The following is an 18,485-nucleotide window of genomic DNA, read 5'->3' as shown; positions in this document are numbered from 1 at the left end:
GCATTATGTAATTCATGTTGAGACACAGAGATTTTCGAAAACCATTAAAAAGTAGCATTTTGAGAACTCAAAATATCCTGTACCTGTGTATTAGGCGCACCCCCGACTTTCTATTTTTCCCGACGGAAAAAAGTGCGCCTTATATACAGAGATTTACGGTAATACATTTTTCTTCATGGTGTCCAAAAAAAAAAAACCCTAAGAACAAAGCGCCCTTTTAAGAATTAATTAATTCAGTTCTCCTTTGAATCATGATATGCTTAGCTGCCACCTACATGTATATGCGTATGCATCTTATTCGCAGGTGCATGTGACAAATGCAAGACCTGAAAAATCCCTGCATATCTAGAAGAAGCTTCACTAACTTTTTTTTAAAGTATTTTTTTTCCTGAACAATTTGGAGAAGAAGAGCTTGTTATATGTTTAGTTACCCTGTAGTATTTTTCCTGTTCTAGTGCAAATTTTCAAAATAAAATCAATTAATAGGCACTTTATCCTTCATTAGAATCAAAAGGTGATCATAAATTACCCTTGACTAATAGATTATAGATGACATCAATTTCTTTATGCAACAACCACTTATTGTATATGTATTTTTCTTATCTGCAGCTGTTGACAGAGAGAGTGAGTTTGCAGGTCATGTCTACAAGGCATCCAGAACCAGACAAGACATATAGAGTCATGAACCCAGGTGAGTTCTTCATATACATGAGTGTGAAGCTTGATCCCATCAGAGATACATGTATTCCCAATGCAATGTAAAAGGGAAGATAAAGGAAAAGAAAAGAAAAAAAAAATCAAATTATGATGCTTGAAATTTTATTGTATTTAGATTACTGCCTCAAAAATATTAATGATAATCACAACAGTTTCATGTTGATTAAGAAGACATCAACAATGATGATACTGATGGTGATTATTATGATGATGATGATGATGATGATGATGATGATGGGCTCATGGAGAAGGAGCGACATTCTTTATAATCCCCACTCCTGTAAGGGTATTTTGAGGACATCATATTTCATATGACTATTTATAAGATGATGACGTGGCTCCTAATCAAATGATTGGCTGAAAGCGTACACGTGACCAGGCATTTATTTTGCCTAACACATAATTTGGATAATGACCAGGCATTATCCAATTCTAATGACTGGCCATTGGTAAAATCATGTTATAAGACATCATTTTATAAAATAAATAAATCATAATCTTATCAAACAAATAATACAAATCATTTTGTTTGGGCATTAGTAAAATTACCCACACTCTGTACCTTCAAAACAGTCCAAACAGTGTTAGACTGTTCCAAAGGTACCTTGTGTGGGTAATTCTTACTAATGCCCTCACTGCTGTGTATTATCTCTATCTAAACCTCCTTCTTGATCTACCATCTACCTACAGGGATGTTCCATGTGATAGCCAGACTCCTGCGCCAGTCTGTTCCTAGTCCTGAATCCATGGATGTGAGGAGACTGTTCCTATCGGATATGATCCTTCTCTTCAACAACAGCAGAGAGAACCGCAGGTTAGTACTAGGGACCCGTTTCACAAAGCCTTTTTTCAATGACAAATGACTAAAGTCAGTGACAAATCTGCTGATAACCAATCAGAAGCAAGGATTTCAGTGGCTTATAACAAAAACTGTAATATGTCACTGATGACAAGTTTTGTGAAACACCCCCCAGAAGAGCTGAGCTCTTTAGCCAAGGGAGTCCTACAATCATAGACAATGTGTTTGGTGCTGAAGTATTGAAGATTTACCCTTCCGATCTCCAAATACTCTAGAACTCACCCAATTGTATGAGAGTGAGTAAAGACTTTCTGTGCCTAGGAACTAGGCATATATAGTTGTACCATCTCATGATGGAGTTTCCTGTTCATTCTGTGTAAAATTACAAGTACAATTTTTTTTGTTTACATTGATAATCTATGGATGCCTTGAAAATGAACCTAAACAATCTCATGTTTTAGAGGAAAATTCATGTTTAGCTGTATGTGGTGTAGAGAGAAGTACTGTATGTGTGTTTATAGGAAAAGATCTGTAGCCATAAACCCTTTTATATCTGTTTACAAGAAAGATTGACTGTTTCCTTTTGAATCTCTGTACATGTATTTCATTGATCTGAAACTAAAACTGAAACTGTGTAATCAATCTCTGTCATCTCAACTGTTTTTTCTCTGTCTAGAATCCTACTGCAGTGCTCCGTATGGCAGGACTGGATGATCTCTCTCTCCTACATCTACCCCAAGAACGATGAAGAGAAGAAGGTCTCTGAGATGGTCTACTCTCTCCTACGCATGCTCCTCCACCATGCCATGAAGTACGAGTGGGGCGGATGGAGGGTGTGGGTCGACACCCTGTCTATCCTGCATTCCAAGGTAAGAAGGTCAAATGTTATAAGGGTCAAAGGTCATAGGGGTCATAGGGGTCATAGTTCAGAGTAGATGGTCTACTCACTCTTAGGCATGCCTCACCAACATGCCATGAAGTACGAGTGGGGTGGATGGAGGGTCTGGGTCGACACCCTGTCCATCCTTCATTCCAAGGTAAGAAGGTCAAAGTAAGAAGGTCAAATGTTAGGAGAGTCAAAGGTCGTAGGGGTAATAGGTCAAAGTAGATGGTCTACTCACTCTTATGCCCCACCACAATGCCATGAAGTATGCATAGGGTGGATGGAGGGTCAATGGATTTTTGTGTCAATACACTATCCATCAATACTTAAAAGTAACAGGGTCAAAGGCTATAGGGGTCAGAGTTTAGAATTGATGACACCACTGTCTTATGCTTCTTGCTTCATGAAGTAATAATTTTCTAGTGAAGTCTAGAGATCATCTGGGTCAACACCCTTTCCATTTTGCACTCCGGTATAAAGGATGTGGAATGTTTTATGATTCATTCAGATGCAATAAATTGTCTTGTCAACTTCACCAGCATTTAAAAACTAAAAACTAACAAAAAACAAGAATGAAAGAAAGAAATAAAGAAAGTAGGAAATAGAGAAAGAAGGAAAAACAACAACAACAAACAATCAAATAACAGCAGTTAGATAGAATATTCATACAATCTATTTATATACGTATTTATTGAAATTTGGAAAAAGATATTGAGTCATCATTATAAATGATATGGTAAGAGTTAGGTGGCACATTTACAACAATCTTGCAAAGATTCTTATATTTCTTTCATATTGACTCTCACATTTAATACTAAATAATATGTTCCGCGCCTAGAAACAAAGTATTAGGCGCATTATAAATGTGAGCTATTATTATTATTAATACTAGGTGTCCTTTGAAGACCACAAGAATGACCTCCTCAAGGCTTACACCCACTACCAGAACCAGCAGAGTGAGGATGGGGGCAGCCCCCGCGGGGTCCCACTCAACATCTCTGAGGCCGTGGCTGCCGGGGCCAAACTGCCCCAGTCAGGCCGGCCACGCCAGCCAGACCATTCCATCAGCGCGCTGGCTGCGATGACCGGTGGGGATGGGCTGGACTATGAGGTCGTGGAGGATGATCCAAGCAACCCGTATCCACCCCGTGAAAGGATGGTGACAGGTATCACATTTGTCCCTTTTTCTGTTTGGTGTTGTATTTTTGATGGTTGAATATGGTTTGATTTTGGCAGTTAGCCAACATTTGTTATGATGATATCTGCTGTGGACTTTACTTAAAAATTAAGGATGTGCCTTTGAGTTGAGATTGTATTCAGGTTAGGTCTAGACTAGGGTTATGGTTAGGTGTAGAGTTGGTTCCATGGTTGAAGTTTGTTGTGTAATAGTTCATTTCACAATTCAAATTGTTTATCGCTATGTTGCAAATCCATGTCCATGAATATTGGGACAATAGGCAGATTTAAGATATACATTCAAAATACATTATTCAAAATAGTCTTGACATTGGCAAACAATTTTTGGATAATTATGACCCTGTTCCTACCTTTTTCACACTTGTCTTTCTCCTTCCTCCGCCATATGACAGAAGCTGAGTTGGTGAGGATACGTCGTAAGCAGGAGGTGAGATCCTTCCTGAATGATGTGATTGACAAGGTGGTTACCATGGTAGAGAAGGACGAACCTAAGGGATCAGCAGAAGGAGACAAAGCTGAGGCTGTGTCTACCGATGCTTCAAACAGTGCTGATGGCAATGAAGATGTAAGCATTCATTCATTCATTCTCTCTCGCTCTCTCTCTCTCTCTCTCTTGCTGTCTCTCTCTCTGTCTCTCTGTCTCTCTCTGTCTCTCTCTCTGTGTTTCCCTTTTTCTGTCTCTCTGCCTGTCTCTTTGTCGGTCTCCCTCTCTCTCTCTCCTGCACTGTCTTCACCTATCTTACTAATACTTTTTTTCCTTTTTCTCTCGAAACCCTACCATTTTCATTCTCATTTTGCATTTTTCGCTTTCCCCATTGCTTTTGGAAAAGTCGGACCATTCTGTTCCCCTTTTTTCAGCCAAGCATGTACTAAATGTGATCCAGTATTTTCAAGAACGGTAGAGCCATCCTACCCCTAGAGCCGACATCACCGCTAAAAATTATACATGTTCAACTGCAGTAATATTTATTCCCACTCCTTAATTCTATCCTTCAATGCAATCTTTGTTGCTTTTGGAAAGAAAGTCATATTGCTACTGGTTCAAACAGAAGATTTTGGTTTTGGAAACTCCAGTTTTTTAAATAAATATACTAAACCTGGTGTTTAGTTAGCTGTGTTACTATAGGACAGTATTAAAACAAAGCAAAACTTTTCTTCCCCATTATCAGAGTTCGAGTGTCTCTAAGGACAGCCCAGCCATCCTGCCCCTGGCCAACATCACCACCAACGAGCAGATCCTGCAGGCTGCTGACTACACCACCCAGGTACCCCTGGAGGAGGAGGTCAGGCAGATGGAGGCCGGAGCTAGTGGTGGAGGTGGTGGTGGAGACACGCCCAGTCAGAGGGTCTTCAGTCCTGGACCCCATCAGGTATGCATGCCTGTCTCACCTCTACTCCATCAGCAATTTTTTTCTTCACCTATAGAGGTGCATTTGACTAAAAGAACCCATTTTTACAATAAAGTCTTGTTGAAGATTGTATGCATGATGTTGGTTGTCGATGGTCATGTAGGAAATGGCATCATCGGCAATAAGGCGAACTTTAGATGGTAGACCATTTGGCTAGTCGTTTATGTAGAATAGAAAGAGACAAGGTCCAAGAACCGACCCTTGTAGCACTCCAGATTCCACTGCTATTGATGATGAGTTCTTGCCATCCAATACTCCAAAAAACATGTCATTCATGAGCAGAAACAGATTCCTCTTGTTACTTTAATGTTTTGACGGTGTTCTTCAATCTGTTGAAATGATGTCCCGTACATTATTCATGCAAATCAAAATAAAGAGCAATTTAATCTCCGCATGCACATTAAGAGTAGCTTTTTGTCGCATTTTAAATGTGGTTAGTTAAATATGCATAGACTACACTGTAATTTATGGGTAATATTGATCACAAGATCTAAATATGTAATACAACATATTTTGCAAAATCCCTATTCGCCCATGCAGATTTGCATTTTGTAATACTAAGAATATTTTCTATGTCGCACATGATTTTTTTCCCTGTTTTTTGTTGTTGTTGCAGGCTCCATACCGTATCCCTGAATTCCAGTGGTCCCACATGCACCAAAGGATGATGTCTGATCTCCTGTTTGCTATTGAGACTGATGTACAGGTCTGGAGGAGGTAGGAATAGTGAGATTGATGGATAGATGGATGGAAAGATTGATGGATAGAATATTGAATGGATGGATGGATATATGGATAGATTAATAGATGGACAGATGAAATGTTTGATGGGTAGAATATTGAATAGATGGATGGAAGGATATATGGATAGATTGATATATGGGTGGATGGATAGATAGATGGATGGATATATGGATAGATTGATAGATGGATATATGGATAGATTGATAGATAGACAGAAGGAAAGTTTGATGGATAGAATATTGAATTGATAAATTATTGATTGATGGATATACACTGTATGGATAGATTGATAGATGGATGATATATTGGTTGGTGGATCTTAAGATGGAGAATAGACTGTAGATACAGTAGAATGTTTGTTGGATAGAAGTATTGATATAGATGGATGGATGGATCAAAAGCTTTCATTAAAGGTGATGGCTGTTCTTCTGCTTGCTATCTAAACTAACAATGGGAATAATGAAATAGAGTGGATGTGTGTACAGTACGTACAAATAATGTGTTGAATGAATAGATATAGCAGAAAGAGACAGAGAGAGAGAGAGAGAATGAATAAAGTGATGAGCAAAATTTAAGATACATGTAACAAAAGAAATATTGATACACAACTTTTTTGTAAAATCTTATGCTCATCAGACCTTTTCTCTCCTCTCCTTTAATAGCCATAACAGACACACACAGTGATAGACCGTATTAAAGCAGGTGAAATTTTGTCCAGAAAGTGACCGAAATACGAAAAATAAAAGAGAAAAACATCAAGTACCTGTATCCAATGCAAATCTTTATTGTGAATAAACATGTATCTGCATTTCCCATTCCTTCCCTCTCTTTAGCCACAACACAAGGACAGTGATAGACTATGTCAACGCAGGAGAAAACACCATCTTTGTCCAGAACGTGACCCAGATGATCTCCCAAATCATGGATGTCCTCATCTACTCCTGCGGTGGCATCTTACCTCTCCTCTCAGCGGCAACATCCAGAAGTGTAAGTCTCTGATCAAATTGGCAACACTATCATTGTATACCTGTTGCTAAATATCTTCATTACAATTTCATATAATCAGGTATTGAAATATGACTTATTATGATACATGCATGCATAAAATAGTTAAGAAGTGTCATCTGGTATATTTTGGGAAAACCTGCAACAGTCGTCAACTTTGGTAATGGTAAATAATGAAACATTTTATATTAGTGTATTTGAATGTCATATGGTATCCATGTATGTGAGTGGTCTACACTGTATTTTCTGTGTATTTGGTTAAAGAATTTGTAGTAAGATCTACTTCAGAGGGGATTTCTGTCTGACAGTAAAAGATAGTTCTCTGATGAATGGCTCCTGTCTACCATCATTTCTAATTATTGTCTTTCAAAACTGCTTTATAATCCAAGTTTTACATGTATGTGTCATATGCTTGTAGTGCAAAGGTATAAAACTGGTAATTTGGCTAAACAATCTCTGGGGAGTGTTTCACAAAGACTAAGATCGACTTTAAGTTGGACTTAACTATGGCAGGCCATTTATGCCACTAGTTGCTCTCACCATTGGTCTCTCAATTATGATCTTTAGATAATATTCTTTTCTTTGATAATGAACTATCAAAATATGTAAATTCTGTAGATTTGTGACCATGATTTGTACGACCCTTGAGAAACCAATGTCAGCCTAATGGTTAGAGGAACTTGTGGCATAGACGGCTTGCCATAGTTAAGTCCAACTTAAAGTTGATCTTAGTCTTTGTGAAACACTCCCCTGATCTGTATGTGTGTATGTGTGTCTTCCTTTTCCTCCTTTTGCACAGCTATATGAACAACCTGATGTCATCATGCTGCCCCTATTCTATGTAAACTTTGACCCTTGACCTTTGCACATTGAAGCATTGCTTCTTGATAGCATGACCACTTTTAAAAATTTGATTGATTGAAATTGTAGCATGTTTTTATGTTGTTTATCTTTATAAGTTTGTTAGGAATGTATTAGAGTATTCATTTATAATTCTTAGATTAGGTATGATTGTCTAAAGGCTTAAAGCAATACAAAATTATAGTAATAATATATATGATAATAACGATAATAATAATGATAATTATAATAATAATACAGCAAATTAGAAATTAAAATAATAATAATTAAACATTCTTGTTAAGTGCATACAACATTTTCCTATGCATTTGAGAAGAAAGAGAAGAGAATAGGCAACTGAGTTCCTTTTATCTGTTTAACATTTGGAATAAGTGCATGCTAAGGGCAGACTTTAATTTATCTGTTGTATCAATGTTTGTAAGAGAGTCGGACTGGGGCAGTTTTTGTTTCTTCAAATCTTTTAGAGAATGGATAACTAATAATGATATGTAAATGCATTATGAGGCAACCTTTATTTTCATATTTTGTTTTAGTTAACAAATTGTTTTACTTTTATAGTTGTTTTCACTAGAAACTAGATTTATAATATGTTAGCTTTTTTTCATGAACATGCATAACATACAATAATGTTTATTGCATGACTTTTTCAAGAAAATGTTTATTACAAGTTGAGTTTTGCATGAATTGTTTATATTTTTAAATATTTATATTCTGTATAGTAATGACATAAATCATTATAACATTAATCACATGGCTTTAACAGGAGTCAGTGACAGATTGTCTGCATGCCTATGAATAAACAATGTAAAAACAGAGTAAATGAAGAACACATCACAACAGAAATAACCCTGACTGTAATGCTTACCCTAATTGTACTGTTACTTGGTGAGGTATCTTGATATGCTGACATAAATCATTATTTACAATATTTCAAGTAAGGAATCTGACAAACCAGCAGTAGCTAGATTACATTGGTTGTTGCTATGACAGGCATGCTTAGCTGTACTGACACAGAAATAATCACACTCACTTTGTCTTGGTAGGATATCCTGATAGACTGATATAAAGCTCTCTTGTACTATCTTTCACGTAAGGAATGGGCCTACTGAAAAACCAGCAGTAGCTGGGTTATATTGGTCGTTGCTATGTCAGGCAAGCCCTAGCTGTACTGACACAGAAATAATCACACTCTCTTTGTCTTGATCCTATCAAGCAGCAACAAGACCCTGATATAGCCGAACCAACCCAGAACCTGCCTCTCGACGTCGGCATCTCCTTCATCAACCGCATTATGAACCTGGTCGACGTCTTGGTCTTTGCTAGCAACCAGAACTTTGGAGAGCTGGAAGCAGAGAAGAGTGTTGCTAGAGGAGGCATCCTCAGGCAATGTCTGCGACTCAGTAAGCCTCTGTGATCTTTTTTTGTGTGTATTCAGTTCCGTGGTATAAAAGATGATGGTTAACAAACTCATCAATACAATATGTGAAGGTCTGAATAAAGCACTTTTGCATCTTCAGAGAAAGAAAGAAATGATGTTGCTAATTTGATATGTATGGGAATTAGATGTTTGCAGTATTTAATCATTGATTCATGTTTATCCAATGAACCTTGAGGCCATCACTTATAAGTAAAGTATTAAACAATCCCAATATAGATACTTCATATATGATAGTACATGTAGATTAGAAGCTAGGGTTATTTCTTTCCTTCTACTTGCAACCTTAATGTGTCTGATCCAGAATGATGTTAAAATTAAAACCAATGAAAATACAAGGAATTTATTTATTTAGATTAATCATGTAAATCATGTAATGTCTGACAAAGACTGTGGGTATCTATTCACCAAGTGCATGTGCCTTTGATATTTGAGCCTGCTGTATTTGCACATGGTTCCACCCAGGAACTTTTGTGACTGGTGCTCATCTTAGTTATACTTGGTTTATCTGCTCATTTATGTCTGTCTAAAAGGCAATGACTACTATACAATACCTTAAAAGAATATTTGCAAAGATATCCCCTTATCACTCTCCTTTTTCAGCCTGCTTCTGTGCGATTCGCAATGTTCTGGAGTGCCGCTTCCGGATGCATCCCTCTCCTTCGTCCAGTACAGTAAGTCTCAACAAGCCTGCTCCGGCTGAGCCTAGCACGCCCACAGGCAGTATACATACACTCATCCAGGCAACACAACCATCCCCTAGGGTGAGAAATTACACCCATGTACCACTCATATCATACCCCCCCCCTCATGTAATACCCCTCCCCCCCCCCAATCATCCTTTTCTACCCTACCCCTGGTATCCCTTCAACCCTCTCTCCCTCTCTCCCTCTCTCCCCTTTCTCTCTCTCTCTCTCTCTCCCTTTCTCTCTCTCTCTCTCTCTCTCTCTATCTCCCTTTTTCTCTCTCTCTCTCCCCCTTTCTCTCTCTCTCTCTCTTCCCACCCTCTCTCTCTTAGACCCAGGGTGTGGGGGTAGTTCCCATACCACTCACGTTCCATTTTATAATACGTTTCTGTGTGTCTATCTTTCTCTCCCCATCTCTTCCCGCTCCTCTTCCCCCTCTCTCCTCCGCTACCTCTCTCTCCCTCCCCCTTACTTTCTGTTCTCTGTACTCTGATCCCAAGTAAACATACCATCTTCATGTACTCTCTGAACTTCACTTGTTTATTTTGTTTGTACTATGCAATTGATCATAATATCCGTTGTATCATTCAATCTAATTGAGTCACAGAATACCATGCCATTATGTTTTAACATATACCCTGACCAATTTGTTCATGAGTTCACCATCATCATAAACATTTAGCTTTATCATGTTATAGCATGTTTGATCTTGATCATATGCATCTACTGGAAGATGTATGTGCATGGAAGATTTGTATGTGTCCATGGCAATTTTTATCAGTTCCATATTATTTCAATTTTGGTATGACATATATTTCCCATAGATACAAGCCCAAGTTATTCAGCGGATTAACCTACCATATCACAAAATACAAACCTGAGTCACCCTCTAACAGAGTAATTCTCTTCAGTGTAAATAAAAGCTTTATTCCATACTCAAAGAAATTCAGAAGAAATTGAAATTCCTCGTAGTCAGAGATTAATGCAAATATGACCGACTCGATTGTATTCATAATGTTAAAAGAAAATACCATAGTCATTATCGGGAAATGGGACCGGCACTTTAGTGGTACATTGTGAGCAAGTGATGGTGCGCACAGTATTTGCAAGAGGGGCTGCTTTGGTGATGAGAAAGTACTGGCTGATTGCAGAGCATGATGCATGGTGGGAAATTAGTTCAATTTTACAACCATTTATAATCCAAATAGCTATATAAGTATAATTGATTGATTGGGTAAGAAGCTCATCATAACTATGAATTGTTGGTACTTTGGGAATTCATTCATATTATTAGTTACTTTAAACTTAGGTAAATGCTTTGTATGCATTTCTTTTGTTTTTGTATGCATTTCCAACAGAGCATCTGTTTGAAGAATACAGTTCACTTATACATGGCAACTTGTAACATCTCTTTATAATGAAAATGAGGGAAATGTATTGTAGTATGTGATCTTTAACTTTAAATAAAAAGTGGAAATATATTTTTTATTGATAGAAAGAATAAACAAAGTGAAATTTACATAACACAAAGTGGGAGAAGTATATATGCAAGTATTCTTCACTATCATATCAAGGTATTTTGTTGTGATTATTTATATGTTTTGTATATCAAAATAAATTTTGATTTCAACATATAAATCTGCAAAAATAAAAGGAATCATATTCTTATATGGATATTCCTACATAAGTGTTGTAAACTTGGTAAGGGATTAGGTACTCTATTTTTTATTATTTAACTGTGTTTTTAAATGCTTTATAAAGAAGTCCTGAAATTTTAAAGCAACTCAAATTTTTGCACAGTAGACAATTATGTATCCCGCCTTTTCCCATTGAGCTTAAATAAAAATCTATACCCCTCATAAGCCCCATGCTCCTAAATAAAGCTCTGTGTATTGATTTGAGTCATGGGGTCACATTTATATCGCTCTATAACCCTACCCCTGCTCCTTTCCTTGTGGGCCAATTTTTGAATAATTTTATAATTAAAAAAAAAAAGATCTGTTATGGTTATAATACCACATACACCCATTCTGTCATTCCATTCGCTGGTCCATACAAGGTCATCTGTGATTGGTTAATGTCAGCTTTGGTTCTCATTATCAAAACAAAAGCTCACTTCTGATTGGTTAATATCATCCTGTTCACACCCAATGTTTAGCAGGCCGCCACTAATATCAGGCTCCCCGGTTTTCTGAAGGTACAGTGCATGATTTATTTTATAGATTTTTATCCTTCTCTGCATTTACTCAAACGAAGATGTTTCTTTCGTTGTGCCACATGAACGCTGTCCACCACTTTCTCCCAGTGTACCCCCCTCTTCAAAATGGCAACCACTTTCAAAAATATGTCATCTGCGTATCTACACCATAACACTTTTTGTTTTTTATATAATTGTTCAGATTTAATCAGATATACCTTGTAATATCTTGTCAATTTGTGAACCCCCATTTGATATTCCTTTTCTCTCTCTCTCCCTCTTTGAATTTTGATTTCATGGAGCAGGTCCACTATTAAGTGTTGACTTGTTTGCATCCCCCCTTTTTAATACCCCCTTTTAATAACCCCCCCCCCCCCCTAAAAAAAAATTTTAAAAAAATTGAACAGATACATTTACATGTATGATTATAAGAATAGGCAGGTTTCTTAGACAGCCTGATTTATAAGTCAAATGACTTGAACTTTATTCAGTCTTTATTTGCTGGAAGAAATTAATCTTTAGACTGCAAAATTGTTTGGCATTTTATGATCTTTAGACATTTTATATGTGTCCCAAAACATTGACTACATCAGTCCATTGCTTGTTCAGAAATTCCCCCAAAGTGGGAAACAAGAGTTTGATACAAATGGCTTCGTCATTATACAATGCAATCAGGAGCTTTGCATGTCATGTCAACAATTTTTTCTCCTACTGTAACATCTTATAAAAAGCAATCATCACTGTCACTTCACAATCACTATTTCATTTCCATAAAGCACTCTGTATCATACAAAAACCAATGCCTTCTTTTTAAGAGCTTGTTTATGGAAAGTTTCAGACTCTTTTATGAGGTAAAGAAAGATATTCAATGTATTTTGATACCTTTCATCAGTTAGCAGTACACATACACTTTCTTTCTGATTTCAAAAAGGTGAAGGGACCTGTAAAATGTGACTGAAATACTTGTGATTTGTTTGTGTCTCTATACTTTGCTCTACTTCATCCCTCAATTAAGTACACTTTTTCCCTCTTTATTTGAAATATTATTTTAAAAGAAATCTTCTCACCTCCACTATCCCAACTTCAAAATGTTAAAAAATATTTTTCTTAACAAATAAAAAAATGAATGAAAATATAAAATCAAATACTGCACAGCAATTGTATATGGAAGTCACCTATCAATTTCACCGTACGCAACAATAATAATTCATTGTCTTACACAGTATAAAAGTGTATGTGTATATATTATTTTTATTTTCAAGATCGGGTTGGTATACATAGTATTTCCAAACATTATTATTAGTAATGTACTGTGAACACAAAATGTTAAAAAGGGAATGAATTTCTTCTTCTGTTCCATACTAGTAGACTGTAAAACCTTATATATTCAATATCATTTTCATAGATTACTTCTTGCACATATCTCTGCCTTAAACTAACTTTTTTCTTTTTTTTTCTTTAACCTCTCTTGGTCATGAATATATATGAGAGGATAGTGTAATGCTGCTGCCTCAATCCTAGGTGTAGTACAACATTTCATAGACTTAGGAACCAGCTCTTGACTAACTCTTTTGGAAGTTTAGTGGTGGTAGGGTGTGACTTACTATTGAAATTATTATAACACATAGACAATTGCATTCCAATTAGCTGGTAATGCCAAAGCACTCATTAATAAGGCTGTTCTTCCCAATCTATAACGTTTAGTTTAGGGTATTTGGCATTGAGGAAAGTGTTTTACATTTACTGTGTAGGTGTAAATGTATGTCACAGTTGATAAGAACTTTTACTTATTAACAAAAATCTGTTGTGTGTAATCAAAGTCTCAAGCAAGCTTCTAATATTGGAATAAAAATGAATAAGAGTCAAACACAAAAGAGAAGTGTCTCATCAGATCATGCTGAATGCCTTTTCAGTGTAATTCATTTTCTTTCGCTCTTACAAGTAATTCATGTAATTTTCATCCATTTTGCACAAATGTACAAATCCATATACAAATGCAATTTTTTCATTGAAAATCACATTCATATATATATGTAATTGTGTTTATCTCACATGAACATTGATGTTGAGGCTTGTCAATATTCATGTACTAAACATGGAAGAGGGTAATTCAATGTAACTTTTTTACCCAACACGAGCCTTTAAAATGTTAGAAGTAACAATTTGTAATCTACAGGTACATTTCAGTGTTAAATGTGTTTGCAGTGACCCTCCTGAAATGCTAAGAATGTGTCCCCTGACTGGCATGCAAGGGGAAAATTGTGTTAACTGGTGTGTCTGGTTTTTCCTTCTGTTGCCAGGGATCTTTCTCCTTCTCTTGCATGACTGGCATAATTCTTTCTTTGAAAAAGTTCTAGAAAAAAGAAAAAAAGTTCTTGAAGTTCTGGATCCCATTACATGAAGCTCTAGCTCCATGTACATGTATGGTCAGCTGTAGGATGGGATCAAAGAGGAATTAACCCTTTTAGTATGGAAAGTAGGTCTGAGTTGAACAGGAAAAATAACAGAAACAGATTTGTGAAAGTTTTAGAAAAGGCTACACAGAATCAAATACTATTTTTTTCCTTCAAACTATCGACTATGAAAATCCCCCTTGTACAATGTGGTCTTAGTGTTCAATTTCTATTAAAACTTTAATTTAAGATAGGGATTAGTTGTATCTCAAACATGGATCTACACTAACAAATCCTTGCTTGATTTACTTGTGAGGGAAAAAAGAGATGTTCTTTATTTTAGCTAGTTAAACTTCATTTTCAAATTCATTTGTTAACCAAAACAACTCCTTATTTTGTGTGAAATGCTAGTCTAATATGATTAATTTCATTTTCCAATAATCAGATGAGGTTCAAGTAATAGTTCTTTTCCTGAAAGGGTAAAGAGCATTTACCGGTATGTGGAATTCTGATAATACATGTATATCTCTTTTAAGTGTACCGGGTAACTAAACATAGGTGCAGGTTTTTCTCTGCTTATATATTTTGTGTGACTTTGTGTATACTTGGATGGAACTAAAGTTTGCATAAACCAAGACATTGAGTGTAACAAAACAATCTGAAAGAGAAAGAAAGTGACCTACAATTTCACTCTTAGGGGGATTACAGTTAATCATTCATTCAGCTCCTTTTAAAAATGGAATATTATGATGGAAGAAATAGGTGATTTTAAAATGATCAATGGTAATGCATGTAATTGTTTGAATCTATGTTTGAAACAGTGACAACAAATCAAACAACTCATCTGTTAACATTGCCTTTGTGAACATTATGGAGATTGTCAGATCAAGTTTTTTCCTTAAGTGTTCTGGAGGAAGACAAAAAAAATCATGGTTGTGGAAAACTTGATTCTCATAGATTACCATTCAATGGAGTAAAAATCGTTCTTTGTACACTGATGTAAAATAACCTTCTCTTTTTTGATTACTTTATTTCTTCCCACCTTTTAGAACATTGTGGAGAACCTTGCGAGTCCAATGTCTCCCGTACGAGATCTGGAGAGACTGCTTCAAGACATGGATATCCATAGGCTTAGAGCAGTCGTCTACAGAGATGTGGTAAGCATCTTGTTGTTGTTGTTGTTGTTGTTGTTGGTGGTGGTGGTGGTAGTGGTGATGGTGGTGATGATGGTTATGACGACAATGACAACAACAACAATGATGATGATCATGATCATGATATTGATAATGATAGTGACGATGGTGATGATGCTGCTGCTGATGATGATAATGATGCTCTTGATGATGCTGATGATGATGATGATGTAGATGGTGATAGTAATGAAGGTGATGATGATGATGATGATAATGATGAAATGATAATAATGCTGGTGATGATGATGATGATGATGATGATGATGGTAACGATAATAATGCTGATGAAAATGATGATGATAATCATGAAATAAGAATGATACTGGTGATGATGATCATTGATATCCACAGGATAAGAGCAGTCATTGACAGATATCTAGTTTGCTTTTACAGGACCAATGTAAAACAGTCTTGTACTGAATGTAATGTCCATTCAAAATATTTTAAATTAAATTAAATCCACATCACGTTTGATTATGGAAATGCTGTGTGCACCCTACCCCCATACAGTCCTTAAATTTAGTTTCCCCCTGATTAATCCTTGCTCCTCTTTTCGGTCAGGAGGAGAGCAAGCAGGCCCAGTTCTTGGCCCTGGCTATCGTTTACTTCATCTCGGTCCTGATGGTGGCCCGTTACCGTGACATCCTCGACTCAGACAACTCTCCATCCCTCTCCCGACAAAATTCCATCCAGAAGTCTCAGGTCTCTGCTCAGGACATCGAACAAGAAGTAAGTTGAACCAAGAAGTGGTTGTAATATAGTGGTTCGTAATGTTATGAACTAGAGAACATAACAGTTCCTATAGGAAATCTATTTATTCAAATGGTCATATCTTAGCTAATGCTTAACATATTCAATTAATTTTCGACATTTGGGCATTATTTGTTGGGCATTATTTGTTATGCTCTTTCAGAAAATGAAGTAAAACTTGAGGAGGAATTCTAAAAAAAGTTTTTTGGTGACGTCACACTTCACCACTCTATACCTGCCTTCCTAGATTAAAGAGTATGGCAGTGGCGTGGTAAAGCTTTTGGTTTATGAAGCTATGGACAGGCAAAATATGTGGAATGCAATGTGCTTTTTTGCACAGATCTTCATATATGACTTCTTGGTAACAGATTTATGACTGATGCTTGCAAAAGAATGATATATTTTCATTCCTTTCCTTCATATTGTGCGTCAATTAGAAATCAGAGTAAAGGTCATGCTAGTCAGATAAAAAATCAAGATTTTTTTCCATTCACTGGCCTAATTTACTTTAAACCAAATGTTTGCAGTAAATTTTTTTAATAATAGCATTGATATGAGCTTAAAATGATATTTGCTATTTTATGTTTCTTTATTCTATTTCATAGTATACTTGTATAGAGCAAGGTTAAATAATTTTTTAAAACCTCAAATGCAAAATAAGATATTGTTTTTTACCTCTGAAAAAAGATGGTAGCCTTTTGGTCCCTCATTAAACAGATAACATCAGGCTTATTAGCATTCATTGGGTTAAAGCCTGTCTGTACTAGTTTGGCCTGGGGGATTGGACCACCCTGCAAAGTCACTGACAGGTGGTTATCTTATCAAATCAGCTCGCAATTAGCATAAGAAAAAGGGGATCATGGGGGACCAACAGGCACCGATTATGCATTGTTTGCTATATAATAATAATAATAATAAATCACATTTATAACGCGCCTAATACATTGTTTCTAGGCGCAGTGGTGCTGTTGTCCCAGCAGCCATTAAGTGAAGCAATATCCTTACACGAAATGAAGCCGGGACGACAGCACCACAATAGAGGGCGCAAGTAGTTATAAGTAGTGCAGTGGGGCTTTAAAAGAAACCTTCCTCCACCCTTTCCTTCAGATGGACAACAGGGCCTCCCAGACGGCACAGGGCAGGAGACAGGTGCAGGAGGGATCCAAGGAGCACGTGGCTCCGACCGGTGCTCCTGCAGGAGCCCAAGTTTCCGTCAACCAGGAGGATGCACATGGAGTCAGGAAGGAGCCCCTTGGTGCTGCCTCCCAGGAACATGATGGAGCTCAGAGGACGGCAGAGGAGCAAATCAAGCATAATGGTATGTTTGCCTCATTTTATATATTTGTTTGATTGATTGATTCAAATTTATTCCATTTCATATATCAATTGTTTGGACAATAAAAAAGAGATTTGACAAAGTAAATTCAAAATTATGAAATGAAACATGAACCTACTGGAAAGCATAGCTTGTTTTTGTAGGCTCCCAAGAATATATATAATATGAACATTATTTCTGATACACCCCTCCCAGGCATTGATCAATTTTGTTTTCAAAGAGATAAGAGAAGTGCTGACAAGTACCTATCATACATGTATACGTATATCCAAGACCATGATTCTGTTCTTCAATCGTTTGTTCCTGTCATATTTTTATTTATTAAACTCTAAATATCCTCTATTTCTCTCTCCTCCCACCCCTGATCATCTGTATATGTCTATAAATCTATCTGCATAAATGTATATCTTCATATCTTTATGATTCTTTCATTATTTCACAATTTTTAAAGCACTTTGTCCATCTACAATGTACTTCTTTAATTGTTAGTCTTTTATTAAAGTAACATTATCTCCCTGGATGTGTTTGTGTTTTGTCTGGGAGATGCATGTATCAAACAGATATAATTACTGATGGTTTGGGCTTGATCTTTGATTAAGAAACTCCAGGGACCCGTTTCACAAAGCCTTTTTTCAATGACAAATGACAAAAATCAATCACAAATCTGCTGATAACCAATCAGAAGCAAGGATTGCAGTAGCTTATTAAAAAACTGTCATTTGTCACTGATGACAAGTTCTCTGAAACGCCCCCCAGGAGAGCTGACCAGCAGACCTATTCATACATCCATGTGTTTTTAATTATGCACATCGTCTGTTAATGTATATGAGTTAACGCCTTCTGATTCCAAACAGACAATATCATGTAGTTGTATTTTCAT

The 18,485-nt window shown here is 36.5% G+C and overlaps 1 protein-coding gene across 8 annotated transcripts in view; it reads left to right on the top strand.

Moving 5' to 3' along the window:
- Positions 1 to 18,485, top strand: part of LOC577084 (neurobeachin) — a 77,624-nt gene that overhangs the window by 45,284 nt on the left and 13,855 nt on the right. For 3 of the 8 annotated variants that reach the window (XM_030980651.1, XM_030980652.1, XM_030980648.1), the window contains exons 17-30: positions 610 to 691; positions 1,408 to 1,531; positions 2,193 to 2,385; positions 3,292 to 3,565; positions 3,989 to 4,161; positions 4,766 to 4,966; positions 5,622 to 5,722; positions 6,583 to 6,736; positions 8,829 to 9,015; positions 9,654 to 9,814; positions 11,898 to 11,933; positions 15,376 to 15,483; positions 16,081 to 16,248; positions 17,377 to 17,587. In XM_030980651.1, coding sequence (XP_030836511.1) covers positions 610 to 691; positions 1,408 to 1,531; positions 2,193 to 2,385; positions 3,292 to 3,565; positions 3,989 to 4,161; positions 4,766 to 4,966; positions 5,622 to 5,722; positions 6,583 to 6,736; positions 8,829 to 9,015; positions 9,654 to 9,814; positions 11,898 to 11,933; positions 15,376 to 15,483; positions 16,081 to 16,248; positions 17,377 to 17,587 — 2,173 coding nt within the window. Of the gene's footprint in view, positions 1 to 609; positions 692 to 1,407; positions 1,532 to 2,192; positions 2,386 to 3,291; positions 3,566 to 3,988; positions 4,162 to 4,765; positions 4,967 to 5,621; positions 5,723 to 6,582; positions 6,737 to 8,828; positions 9,016 to 9,653; positions 9,815 to 11,894; positions 11,934 to 15,375; positions 15,484 to 16,080; positions 16,249 to 17,376; positions 17,588 to 18,485 lie in introns of all 8 variants that reach the window. The other 5 variants (XM_030980649.1, XM_030980654.1, XM_030980650.1 and 2 more) reach the window with 5 other exon arrangements.

The sequence above is a fragment of the Strongylocentrotus purpuratus genome, unplaced genomic scaffold (assembly GCF_000002235.5).
Source record: "Strongylocentrotus purpuratus isolate Spur 01 unplaced genomic scaffold, Spur_5.0 spur5_scaffold_11, whole genome shotgun sequence".
NCBI classification, from domain to species: domain Eukaryota; kingdom Metazoa; phylum Echinodermata; class Echinoidea; order Camarodonta; family Strongylocentrotidae; genus Strongylocentrotus; species Strongylocentrotus purpuratus.
This window is presented reverse-complemented; position numbering and strand designations above follow the sequence as displayed.